At 34.1% G+C, this 13,287-nt stretch overlaps 1 protein-coding gene across 3 annotated transcripts in view; it reads left to right on the plus strand.

Annotated features, from left to right (window-relative positions):
- The window catches only part of LOC138715347 (excitatory amino acid transporter-like), a 478,475-nt gene that overhangs the window by 395,983 nt on the left and 69,205 nt on the right, over nucleotides 1-13,287 (plus strand). For all 3 annotated transcript variants that reach the window (XM_069848168.1, XM_069848166.1, XM_069848165.1), the window contains 2 exons: nucleotides 5,435-5,477; nucleotides 12,030-12,154. In XM_069848168.1, coding sequence (XP_069704269.1) covers nucleotides 5,435-5,477; nucleotides 12,030-12,154 — 168 coding nt within the window. The remainder of the gene's footprint in view (nucleotides 1-5,434; nucleotides 5,478-12,029; nucleotides 12,155-13,287) is intronic.

Genomic DNA, 13,287 nt, shown 5'->3' on the forward strand with positions numbered 1-13,287 from the left:
CGTGATAACGTATTGCAGTTGTTCAAAAATCAACTCTTTCTGTCAAAGAGAGTTAGCTCTTGAACACTGTACAAAAATTCGTTTTGACGTACAAAATCGATTATTCTTCCTTCTTCAAGACATGAAAATGTTTGTTTTCCCCTCATATTGGTGAACTCATCATGCGCGTAGGAATTGAGAGCTATAATTCATTTTGTTTTGTGTATGTTCTATGTTTTCTTGAGTTTGTCTTGTATTTGGCAATCATCAAATTAAGCATGATCTCTACAGGGAGTATATTTTGTGACACACTTCAACATGATGACATTTGGGTTCTCGCGCTCTGACACACGTGCAAAATGTGATGCATTAACTACCAGCATGAATAATGAAACTGACACTGTATCAGAGTCGTGCAGGCTGGCCCACAGCTCAACACTGCGAGTCCAAATGCGTCAGCAGCCCAGCCCACACAAGACCAACACTGCTTGATGCGGCCGCTTCCTAGCCCATCGCTCTGGGCTTCCAAGCCCACCGTAGCCCGCCGCACTGCTCAGACTGCACCAGTTGATTGCATTCTACTGCTTTTCTACTTGCGCGTGTGACATGAGCATATAGTTACCTGCATGCCGGGCACATTACAAGATTAAATTATTTTCACTGCTGTCGAACACAGATTTAAAAACTATCCCTATGGTACTTTTTTAATTTCCTTCCGACTCTGATGTTTTAAACTTCCTAGCAGCGATTTTCTCTTTTACTACCTTTCCTCTAGAAAGACTGTATTTTAGCATGTATGCTTTCATGGTCGGTGTCTGTAATGAAGGTTTTCCGGGCTGAGCTGCCGTGGTCTACCAGTCTACCAGTAGACCACGGCATCTCAGCCCGGAAAACCTTCATCAGGGTGCTATTACACTATCAAAGTTCTTTGACAAAGATGTTTTATAAAATATATATCATAAAATATATGACAGTGTAATGAGTTTTCTTTTATAAAAGTTTATTTGATAAAATATCTTTTATAAAATGTAAGTTCAGCTTGTTATCTTTGATAAAAGATTTCTATACCTTGAAAGAAATATGGCGGAACGCCAATATAACTGGACTGTTGCTACCACAAAAATTCTGATATCGGAGTATGAAGGAAATGAAATGTTGTAAAGAAATAACTTTTATAATGTAATAATAATAATAATAATAATAATAATAATAATAATAATAATAATAATAATTTATAATAATTTGTATAACTTTTCAAATCTTATCACTGCAGCTTTTTCAATAAGTTCTTATGTAGGCCTGTACCTCCCTTATCACGTCTTGCAATCCATGGTTTGACCCTGATCACATATTTCTATTGTGATCAGGGGTTTAACCCACAGGCGTTTCTTTTTCAGTAACATGCATATTGTAATAACTTAATTGAACTAATTGTAGCTAAACAAGCATAATACTATTTTTCATTTATGGTTTTATAAACTTAACGCGTAAATATTAGTATCAACAAATCCTCGGAACACGTGTACACTGTCGTGGAACAATTGTTAGGAGAGCTTTTGTTCCTAACTTTAGGTTATGTTTGATAAAATCTTTCATAATATCTTTCATAAATTATTTGATCATAATCTTTGTCAAAAAAACTTTGATAATGTAATAGGAACCTCACAGAGACTGTATTTTCTTTGTGATGCACCATTATTTGGACTCATTTTGAAAAATGGAAATCAAAAACTAAAACTAAAATCTTTGAAACAGTAGCTGATCGTTGATCGAACCGCACACACAAGCACAAACCCGCGCGAACTCAATTCATAAGTAACTGATAGAATTAGAAACTTGGGTGCGATACCTTCATACAAGCCCACCGCGCAAAACCGTTCCGCAAGCAGTCCGCTCCAACTCGTACAGTGAAGCTGGGTGACGTCACGTGCTAGTTCCGTGCGACACTGTGGAGCCCAGTGCTGTGCAGTGCGGAAGCAGCCCATGGACTGGGCCGTTGTGCAGGTCTCTGCACTGTATCTCTTAAAAACCTCAGATGCATGATTTATACCTGCGAAAGGTAGGCATTTTTGGAATACTTTCGAGGACTCCAAATAAAATACAATAACCTCTGCAACACACATAATGATATCATTTGATTTTAAACAAAATCTTCCCCTACCCAAGCTGACAGTCGGTGCAGTTTTTTTATTCCAGGCAGCTCTAGCTGTATAACATGTGTATACAATTGTGCAAAAAAAAAAAGTAGGTAGCAACAATGTAAGTCTTCACCGATAATGATGACACGATAGGTCCAAATGAGGTGGTTACATGCGTGGATCATTACATCAGAAACTATGTAGACACAAGTGGAGATACTATTGATATATTCACTGATAACTGCGCTGCTCAGCATAAGAACATTACTCTGAATCACCTTGTTAGTCTCATCGAGTGTGGACGATTTAAAGAAATGTATCACATATTCTCTGAGCCACGTCATTCATACCTACCTTCCGACTAAGATTTCGCAGTCATAGAAAAAGAAGCACTCCGTCATGACGTGGTATACGACACACGTGGTTGATGTAATGTGCTCGGCATCACACGCTTTTGAAATCGCCCATATTACTCACCATAATTTCAAAGACTACAGTAGCCTACCTACTCACTTTCTGCATTAATACAGTAAATTCTCAAGATCAACTACTGTAGGAGATCGAAATTTACAACCTTCGAGTAAAAAAGCTTTGCTATTCACAAGGATTTCCTGGACACGTGGCTACATGTCAAGACAAGGGAACAGACCCAGTGAACTACGACAGATTCAACTTTGTAAACAAAACCATTCAATGTCAGATGTGTCGAAACTCACACATGACTATGACTCCTTGACTAGCAAGGCTACTGAGCAGGAGAACGCTACATCAGAAGAGTCAGAATAAAAAAACAGTACTAGTCAGATGGAGATTGTTTGATAGTGGTTTGAAGAATGTGCAACACCCTAGAAGTTTGAAATAAAAAACGCATGTCGCATCTGTCTGTCAACCAGAGCATATTATCAGACTATTTTATTGCAACATTAGATGGAAATAAGGGGATTTTCTTGCTATTACAATCGGATATAAAAGGGTATGGGTCAAAGTAATTACAATTCATATAACTCCCATGAAAAAAGCAATAATGCAAATACAGAAATGTACAAGTGCTTATTACACAACACACTATCATGTCCAAGACAAATGGGAACATCACATCCCCATATTTTCAAAATATTCAGTTTTTACAGTCTACTGTAAAATTCGGTTTTCATGACTCATGTCCTTTTTTGACCGCATCCTTGAATTTTTGTGGAGTATTGAATGAATTTAGCAGTGGCGTAGCGTCAATGTAAGCTAAAAAGCTTAGCTTCCCCAGTTAATAATAATTTCATAATAAACCTGCAGTTTATGGAGAAAATTATTTATTAATTTTAATAGAATTTATATTTACGCGCTAAATATTGTGATGCGGCAGCTCAGGATTATTTGTGATGCAGCAGCAAACAAGAAGCCTGCACACACCAGCTTCCAAGCAGACCGGTTTCTTCTGTGTAATCCACCCCGCAGATTTTCCATCCCTTTTAAGCTACCCTAGTCGCAAGGCTCGAAAAGAAGCTAGCTTTAACATTTAAAATAAGTAGTTTCCGAGTTATCCCTATTCGTCAGTTGTGTTCAGTTGAAGTGTTAGTGTGCATTGTGGCTGATATAATAAATAATGAGCGAAATAACAGTTCCTGACACTAATTTACTTGAATTTTTTAGGACAATTGTATTATCAAGACTGACTTACGAACAAAAGTGTGATTTAAAAAACAAATGACCGACTCCCTTGCTGTCAATGAAGGACACAACCAAAAGACAGACGCATACTTACGTAATGATACTAATATTGTGATTTCTCTAAGTATGACGGGGAGTGAGCTAATGTTATACGTATACGTGTCTATTTGTTAGAGATATGTGTAAACCGTGAAATCGTATTTCATTACGTCTCATTTGAGGTCATGCCTTACTGGTGTTACTTACGATGTTCCAACCAATCTTCGACTGGTGACTTGAAATTGACTACTATTTATTTTAAGACTGTATTTTTGTAATACATTTTCTCATATTGCATGAAAGACAACTTGAGTTAGCTTCCCCTGCTCAAAATTTCACGCTACGCCACTGGAATTTAGGTGTATACATATCATTTTAAATGACATTACCGGTACCTTTGACAAAGTTTAATCTTTTATATAATTACAGCTTGGACAAGTACTATTTTCTATAGTTTACAACTCTATGTATAGATCTAATGTTGGTTTATTTGCCTTTGTTAATAAATTTGCTAATTTGTTAACATTGTACTCATTTTTTTAATATCTATAATATTTTCCTATCGTATACTTTTAGAGCCTATTTTATGTTTTATAAAGTCTAAATAGGTACTGAAAGAGCTTGCTTTATGCACCTAAAACACATTTTTAGGACCTAAAAATCCATGGTCTAGTTATTAGTGTATTGGTGTGCCAACAATAAATTTTACTGTTTCATATGAATTAACTCTTTAAATATTATATTATCTAGAAATAATCACGTTTTGTGAATGAAAAAATAAAGAAAGTTTTGTTTATCTACCAATGTTATTATCACAGGTTTTCCAAAGGAAAATGGAAACCTCGCGTGATATTTAACCATCTTATTTCGCGATCAGATTAATAAATCGATAATAATCAACCAAATAAAGATGACGTACATATTTACTTACATCTTAACATATTTCATTCGCATTCGTAAAGAATGAAAATATTTGTTTACTGTGAGGTCTAACTACTCGTACTTACAAAACAGAGGAACGGAATATTGGAAATATTCTTTTCTTACTATGAAAACAGTAAAATGTTGAAAGATGAAAATTTAGTTAAACGTAGAATTATGAAAGTGACATTCCGTAAAAATAAATTTCTGGGCTATATTTGACGCTGAGGAAATTTATGTCGATTGATTATTTCTGAGTTTATTGATAATTAGGTTACGGTTACATTGATCTGTGGAAACATTTGCGAATTATCAGCGACAAGTCAATTTTATTATTTTACACATATTTTTCTCTATATATATTCATGTCTGCACCCTAAATCCGGATCCCAGCGGTTAACCTCACTTGAGGATGGATTATTTTGAATAAATCTTACAAAGTGGTATGAAAATTGCTGAAATTTAACATTATTCATATAATGTATTGGTGAATTGGTATGTGAGCGAAATAGTCAATAATAAAGATATAATTACTTCAATTCTTCGATAAATATGTATATATTATATTGCTGTAAAGTGCTTATATCATATTTTACAAACGGTACTTTGAAAATCTACAAAGCCATTCTGCAACATTAATTGACTTCTGAAATTTATAAACTTGTAATAATTGAGAATTTCATTTCTTTTCACAGAAATATCTTTCCGGACAATCTATTTCAGGCTGCATTTCAACAGGTACGTACAAATACAATAAATATATTGGATTCTAAAATAACATTGAGTTCCATACTTTTAAATGTTTGATAGGCCTACGGTAGGAAAGTGAATATACCTATACAGTCTTAATAAGGAAAGCAATTGTAATCTTCATTTGAAAAGATTATTTTTAATTATTTCTGTTGTATTATAAATATGTGAAAAACATAAAGCGTTCTGACAGTTGCATTAATCTTTGTCTTAAGATATGTATGTTTATTCAACAGTCCAAGACTGGTTGAACCCCATAAGTGACTCCAATAAGGCATCACTCACGAAACAACTAAGCCAGGAGATATTTGGGTGGGTGGCCAGTTCCTTTCCCCCTCCATTGCATACATCGCTGACTTGCCACTATTCTAATGTCCTAATGTAATATTGGCCTAATAATTAATAAAAATCTTATTCTCTCTCCTATTTATTAACGCGATTTATCAATTAATTAAGGGTATACACTACTGAATTTTAAAACTTCCACAATTTTGATCTCATTTCAATGAAATTTTAATCATTGATTTCTTATATTAAGATGCTGAAATTTTCAGATTTTTTTGTTTGCAAATTTGATCCATAAAAAAAAATTAAATATAAAAATGCATATCTCACTAATACATCAAACTACTCGTGAATGAATAAAGATTTTTTCTAGTTTCATGGCTACACATGTAGCCCAATAATGAGTAATGGAATTGTGTTTGCTTTTTTTTTTGTTATCATTTGTGGTTTGGAACAAGAAAAAAACATTGTTGAAGAATTTATTTAATTTATTTCTTAAGGGTATGCTTAAAAGTTACACTGTTTTTATTTTTCAAAGGATATAAAAATAATATACATTTCCATAGAATATCGTACAGTGTTTAAAATGTGCGGTAAAAATTACACTGCAAATACCAAATTTTTCAGAAATCTTACTTCCTAGATTGAAAAATGTAGAACATTTCATATCCAGGGAACTGAATTTAAAGTCAACTACCTGACAGCCGCATTAGCTTACGGCCCTTTAAAATAATTAATATTTAGGTCATTTACTCGAATAATGAAATGAAACTTTGCACAAGTATTTCTCAGAGACAAAATTATTTTTGGTGGGGGGGGGGGGAATACAAATGGAATTGTTTGACCAGAACTCCATATTGCATACCTTTAAAATTAAAACAACCAAGTATAACGATTCAAACACTGGCAATTAATTATTTTCTTAACTTTTCCACCCTAACAAATTATCCGAAAACAATGCACTCACTTTCTATTCTGTATAATTTAATAATAATGAGTTATGCTTTTGGTGACAAGCGATTACTCATGTTAATCAGGATTCCGATTACATGTTTTTGCTTAGGTTACACTGCGCGTCACTTTCGCAAAATTATATATTTAACAATGAGATCATATTGATTTTTTTTAAATTCTAGTGTCCAATGTACACAAGTATCAAAATAGAGTGTTTAAAATGCATAGATATTATATCGTTGGCACACAAGCGAAATTCAGTAAGTCCAATATAAAAGTTTGAGATTGAAGTTAAATATTTTGCCACATGTATTTACTCGATATCTTTCGTTAGTCAAGATAGAAAACTGAACATTACTTTTAACGTGCATTTACTTGTTCTAAATAGACTCTCACAGTAAAATTTTGTTGTAATTTTGTTGCTATTAAAATTGTTTTATGAAAAAATGATCAGGACTTACAAGCAAACATTCTGATGGGGGCAAATAAAAAAGTTATTTTTTTTTTCTTCCACCATGTTAATAATGTCGGAAGAAGTGCTTATACAAATGTTGGCCACTCGACCGCAATTACGAGGGTCGTAAAAAAATAAGTTCGCCAGAAGTCGTTAACAGAAAGATAACAAAATTTCATTGGAAAAATGTATTGGAACAGACACAGCATTGTTGAGCTATTTTTCAGCATATTCCCCACCGGACTTGAGATATTTGTAATGTCATGGGATCGACAGAAAGGTGTAGACGGCTGTCAAACGCTGGTTCCGATCCCAGGCGGCTGACTTCTACGACCCAGATATGCAAAAATTGATCACATGATATGACAAATGTCTCAATTCCAGTGGGGAATATGTTGATAAATAGTGCAACAATTGCTGTACCTGTTTCAATAAATCTTTCCATGCAATTGAGATTTTTAAACGGCCCCAGGGAAAATCACTTTCTGGACGGCCTCGTAATTGCGGTCGAGTGGCCAACATTTGTATAAGCACTTATTTTGACATTATTACTATAGTGGAAGAAAAAAAATAACTTTTTTATCTGCCCCCAACTGAATGTTTGCTTGTTAGTTGGTATCTTCTATCTTCTTGGACGTAGTTTATTTCACCTGTCACAAAACATTTCAGGAAAATACTTTCAAGCCGTGTATGCCACTTATAATTTTTCTTTGCAACAGTGTTTTGAGTTATTGAAGTATTTTATAGAAAATCATGAGCTTAATGAAGGCGAAACATTTTAAAAATAGTAGGCCTATACCGTAGATTTAATCAATTTCTTCATCAGAATCATTACCTGCTTGCTGTCTCCTGTATGATGTGAGTTTGGGAGCTATCATAACAGTGGTGTAGTTCACGTGAAATTATATTTTTCTTGCATAACTGCAAGTCATTTTTTTCTTAATTCTGATTGTAAGTTACTTACTATATGACGATGGTTCTGTCTGCAGGTCACTGGCAGCTGACTGCTTCATTTGTCTGTAACGCTTTGAAATTGTCACCTTTTTGTACGTGTCATTATTATAACCACATCTTCATTGAATGGCATTCTGAAGTTTTTTTTTTTTTTTTTCAAACATTTTATTCTTGCCGAGTTGTCATTCCCTATATCATGTCCACCACTGTAAAGCAACAGTTAGGGTTTTTTCTGGCTTTTCCATTAACCCATTAAGAGCAATTGACTATGGATTTATTTCGCTGACATCATCTTCATTTCACTCAGACGCTAGATACTATCGCAGTTGATAAATGTCGTAAAATGAACCAAATCCGTCGTCATCTTTTACCTGCTTGTGACTATTTTGTACAAGGGTTTTGAGATCCAAAAATTCATTGTACAACAACTCATACATATCTTATGGGGATTTTCTCTTCTTTGAGGTTCTTGACATCTTAAAAACAGTAGGCCTATCAATTTAATGAACACCGAAAATGTCAATATTCTCCGTTTTGTTCTCTATTGCACTGTGCATAGAATCTACTCCATAAAAGAATGGCCTTTTCCATGAACTTTTTATCTTATTTTCGTCACTATAACGTAACAGGCAACAGTATGAAGTAAAAGAACCCCCATTTGAATGTTTCTGTTCTGTCTCCCAGAAGAATAGGGAACTAATGTAAGTTGAATTACTTCTGGTTTCAAAAATATGTATATTGACAGATAAGTCTCGATCTCAGAACTTCCATGTTTCCCATTCAGTCTGTGGTTTGCCTATTTCATTTACAGGAAGAGGTTCCAACTTTCTGTAAGTTTTAAAGTCTCATCTGTTATCAAGTAGACTATTGCAGATATGAAAACTGCAACAGAGTAATGGATTCCTTTTATTCAACATTACCTGCATGACCCAGTATCTCAGAGTTTAGCTACATAGTATGAGCCCAAAAGTAATACACTTTAATGAAGCTGAATAATTATCTTCTACATTCTTTACTGTATATCACTGCTCGATGGGTCTACAATTTCATTTGCATCAATTGGTTCCAACTGTGTGTAAGTTCCGTTGGATATTTACTCCAAAATCTTCAAATAAAGGAGAATAGGAGAATGGCCAACTGCACCAAATCAATGTTATTTTTGCAATAAATGAGTCTATTATCGTTTCGTATTCTGACTAAACTCATGTATTTAAAATAATAATATGTAATGAAATAATTAACGAAATTTGCTTGTCTTGCTATTAAAATAATTTTTTTCGGCTCTTGTCGACATCCTCAAACATGTCTTCTAAGTTAAATACAAAAACCAAATAATATTGGTGCTAAAAAATTCAATAAAATAATTTTAGACAAGTGTGAAATCAACTAACTCCCGATTAGTTTGTACTGCAACAAAGAAACTATACAGGAGATTACCATTAAATGCAATAATGTATTTCTCCTGTTAAATATTTTGTGATTTATGATTGGTAAAAATGAGAAATCCTCGGTAGCCAGTTTATTTATTATTTCAGGACTTAATAGATTTCATCAATCGATAGAACAGAAAAAATACCATATTATAGTGATATGAATAACTCAAAATCATCAAAATTGGACTTAGTGAGTTTCGCTTGTATATCGACGATATATTATATAATATCACAATTAATACATTATTAAAATTGTAAGTACGCAAAATACAAATATTTTCAAGTTACAAGTGCTTAGCATACAGAAATGTTAAGATTGCGTGTGTCCAGAACAACAGAAATTCTCATCTCAAGCTGTAACTGATCAAAATAAAGAGACTGTCAGATTTTATGCATGTATTCAAAATTCTCATACTTCTTTAAGGGTTTATCCATAGTAATTTTAGAGGTTAGGACATTTTCAATATTACATTAGATGGATACATGGCGAATGTCATGAGATGGTTCAGCATGACACCGGATTTCCTTCTAAGCAAACACAAGACACCACGTTGATAAGAGACAGACATCCATGGTATGGGTCGGATTTCAATCCACGAATGCAAGGAATGCTAAAGCTGTGCGCCTTTGCCATTGCGTACACCGCAGTCGATTTTTTAACTGTATTATTTTAATTACAAGCGTCTAAATCAAAGACATTCTCTAATTGTGTGTACAATACACAAAGATTTTCTATGCAAGTATTCAAAATACCGAGACACTAAAAACTACTTCAAATTATCCCCGAGAATGTCAAAGATGAAACTATGAATTGAATATAATAGTAGTATGCTTGTTTCCTCGAAATTCAAGGTTGCCTCTTAACAGTCATACGATGAAAGAGTAATGGAACGGAGAAAAATTCTCTCCGGCGCCGGGATTTGAACCCGGGTTTTCAGCTCTACGTGCTGATGCTTTATCCACTAAGCCACACCGGATACAACCCCGGCGCCGAATAGAATCGTCTCAGATTAAGCTCCAACTCTATTCGGCGCCGGGGTTGTATCCGGTGTGGCTTAGTGGATAAAGCATCAGCACGTAGAGCTGAAAACCCGGGTTCAAATCCCGGCGCCGGAGACAATTTTTCTCCGTTCCATTACTCTTTCATCGTATGATGACGCAGAATATCTGCATGGAAATATCATATGTACTTCGGTACATCAAAATAATATATCTTAACAGTCAATTTGATTTACGAAATTATTAAGTACTAAATGAATTTGTAATAGTCTAGAGATATCAATAACGGAGGTATAGTGGTCAATAGTGTTGGAATTAGCGAACATGTTATAGGAAACAATAAAAAATGTATTTTATAACAAAAACTTTCTTAAATTAGAAACTGGTTTTCTAGTTAATGAAAATATCAATTACTTTTTTTATATTTAGAGAGCCTTTAAGGGCTAATAGTGATATTATGTTTTTATGGTTGTATTTGGAATACCTAGTTTCTTGCACATATCAACAAAGAATTTGGGATTATCCCTCTAGCACCGCTTATAACAGTGGTTCCCAACCTTTTTTGACTGACGACATATTTTACCGAACGTCCACGATATCGCGACACACTTATTTGTTTTTATTAGTAATAATATTAATGTAATAGCCTAATAACAACCAGTCACAATGATTTTGAAAACGGCAGTCCTAAATGTCTGTTTAGTTCATTAGACACCATCGACTGATTTGACAAAACATTTTCGCATATAAAACATTCGGGATTTTGTTTATATTCATCTCAACGCCACGTAAAACCATATTGCAAGTATTCATCGCTATATTTACGAAACGCAGTAAGTTTTTGTGAACCCTGAGTGAATTTTCGCTCACATTGTTTGAATTAGCACTGCTGTGATCTAACCCAGAACTCGATTCATATTGTCTTTTTCGAATTCAAAATTTGTCCATGATAAAATCTAAATAGTACGACTATTTTATCAAAAGTGCTTTATCACTCGCTCACATGTACTATATACTGAAACTGACTAGTATGTTCTGACGATTCTAAACTCTGTTTATTACTAAGTGGGAAGAGTAAACGAATTGTTGTAGGTGTTCACTTTCATTCGAATTATCGCCAGGCAGAAAAATTGAACTGAACTTTGTTGCAGGTCTTCACATTTCATTGGTAAAGAAAGTCCGTCTCAAAATAAAATGTACCATATCAAAGACTTAGTTGTAAATAAAAAATGCAGTGTAAAGAGACTTTTTGGATAGCATAAAATTTATTTTTCAATTCCAAAATTTCGCGACACACCTGTTGGGAACCCCTGGCTTAGAATACTAATAACTTCAGTGCCATGGAAATGATATTTTTGTTTGCAGTAGTCTATAATTGCTTGGTAGATAGTTTTCTTTTCCTTGTCAACTTACATCGGTCATCAGTTGAGCATAAATGTAATGCTTTAAAAAATGTTACAGGCTCATACGGTATACATTCCCAAAAACGTCGTCGTCCACAATGTGACAGGAAATGAAACTTCGGCAGCAATGGACGCAATTGAAGTTGTTACGGAGGTAGAACTAGTGAGGACGATTCAATACAGGTAAGATTACTTCAGCAGGCAACTAAATAACATTATCTTGTAAGCAATACTTTCTATCGTGACCTACATTTATACACAAGCTCGAGGAAAAGATTTAAAGTAAGCGTCACGAAGGAGCTTTTAATAGATTTTTAATATAGTACCGGTATGTGTAATTCAGCCATACTACAGGCAAAAAAAAATATATATATTATTTAGTCTTGCTGTGACCACACATACTAGTATAATCGGCCACTATTTCTCTGTTCTTTTAAAGGATTGAGTTACAACCCAAATATCGTAAACAGCCTAGGCCTATATCTTTATAGTGAGCTCAAGATCTATCGAAAGCTCTAGAGCAGTGATGATCAACTCAGCTGTTCTTACGAAGCACTAAGTGATTCATAAGCAAAAAAGAGTAATGTCGGTATTGCAAACATTGGGACGATTACTGCTCGCGTGCAGCGAAGAGTGCTCTTGCACAAACAGCACGAATTGGTCACTACTGCTTAGAGTCTATCTATAGAGGATTCCACTTTAAGAAAATAGCATTGAACATATGGAGGCTGTTCTAGCAACTATTTATAAGTATTTTTCTTGAGAACTGGGAATTAATTAGTTTAATTTCATTGAGAATTAGATCGATTTCGTATGCTAAAATTGTGTTACACCTCTAAAATTACCATATATTTCATTTACGAATAACGGGGTAACAGCTAAATTGATTGAATAGTCTTCCGCTCTCTTGCCAAAAATCTCCGCTGAAAAGCATAACAGACAAGTAGGGGTGGTACAGTTAAGACTAAGATTTCACACTGTTAAAACACGCTTATTTGAAGAAGTACACAAAATTTAACTGTCAGCAAAACAACAAAGGCATTAGGTATGTATCTTAGGTTCTTGTTTTATTATAGTGTGAAGTTAATAGTGTGCTGTACATAATCCTAAATTTGTATTATAAGCACTTCTTAACATTTTTAATAACGGAAAACGTGTGCAGCACATAATCTTAATTTTGTATTATAAACGCTCCGTAACATTTAATAACGGAAAACGTGTGCTGCACATAATCTTAAATTTGTATTATAAGCGTTTCTTAACATTTAATAACGGAAAACGTGTACTGCAAATAATCTTAAATCTGTTTTATAAGC

The sequence above is a fragment of the Periplaneta americana genome, chromosome 15 (genome assembly GCF_040183065.1).
Source record: "Periplaneta americana isolate PAMFEO1 chromosome 15, P.americana_PAMFEO1_priV1, whole genome shotgun sequence".
NCBI lineage: Eukaryota > Metazoa > Arthropoda > Insecta > Blattodea > Blattidae > Periplaneta > Periplaneta americana.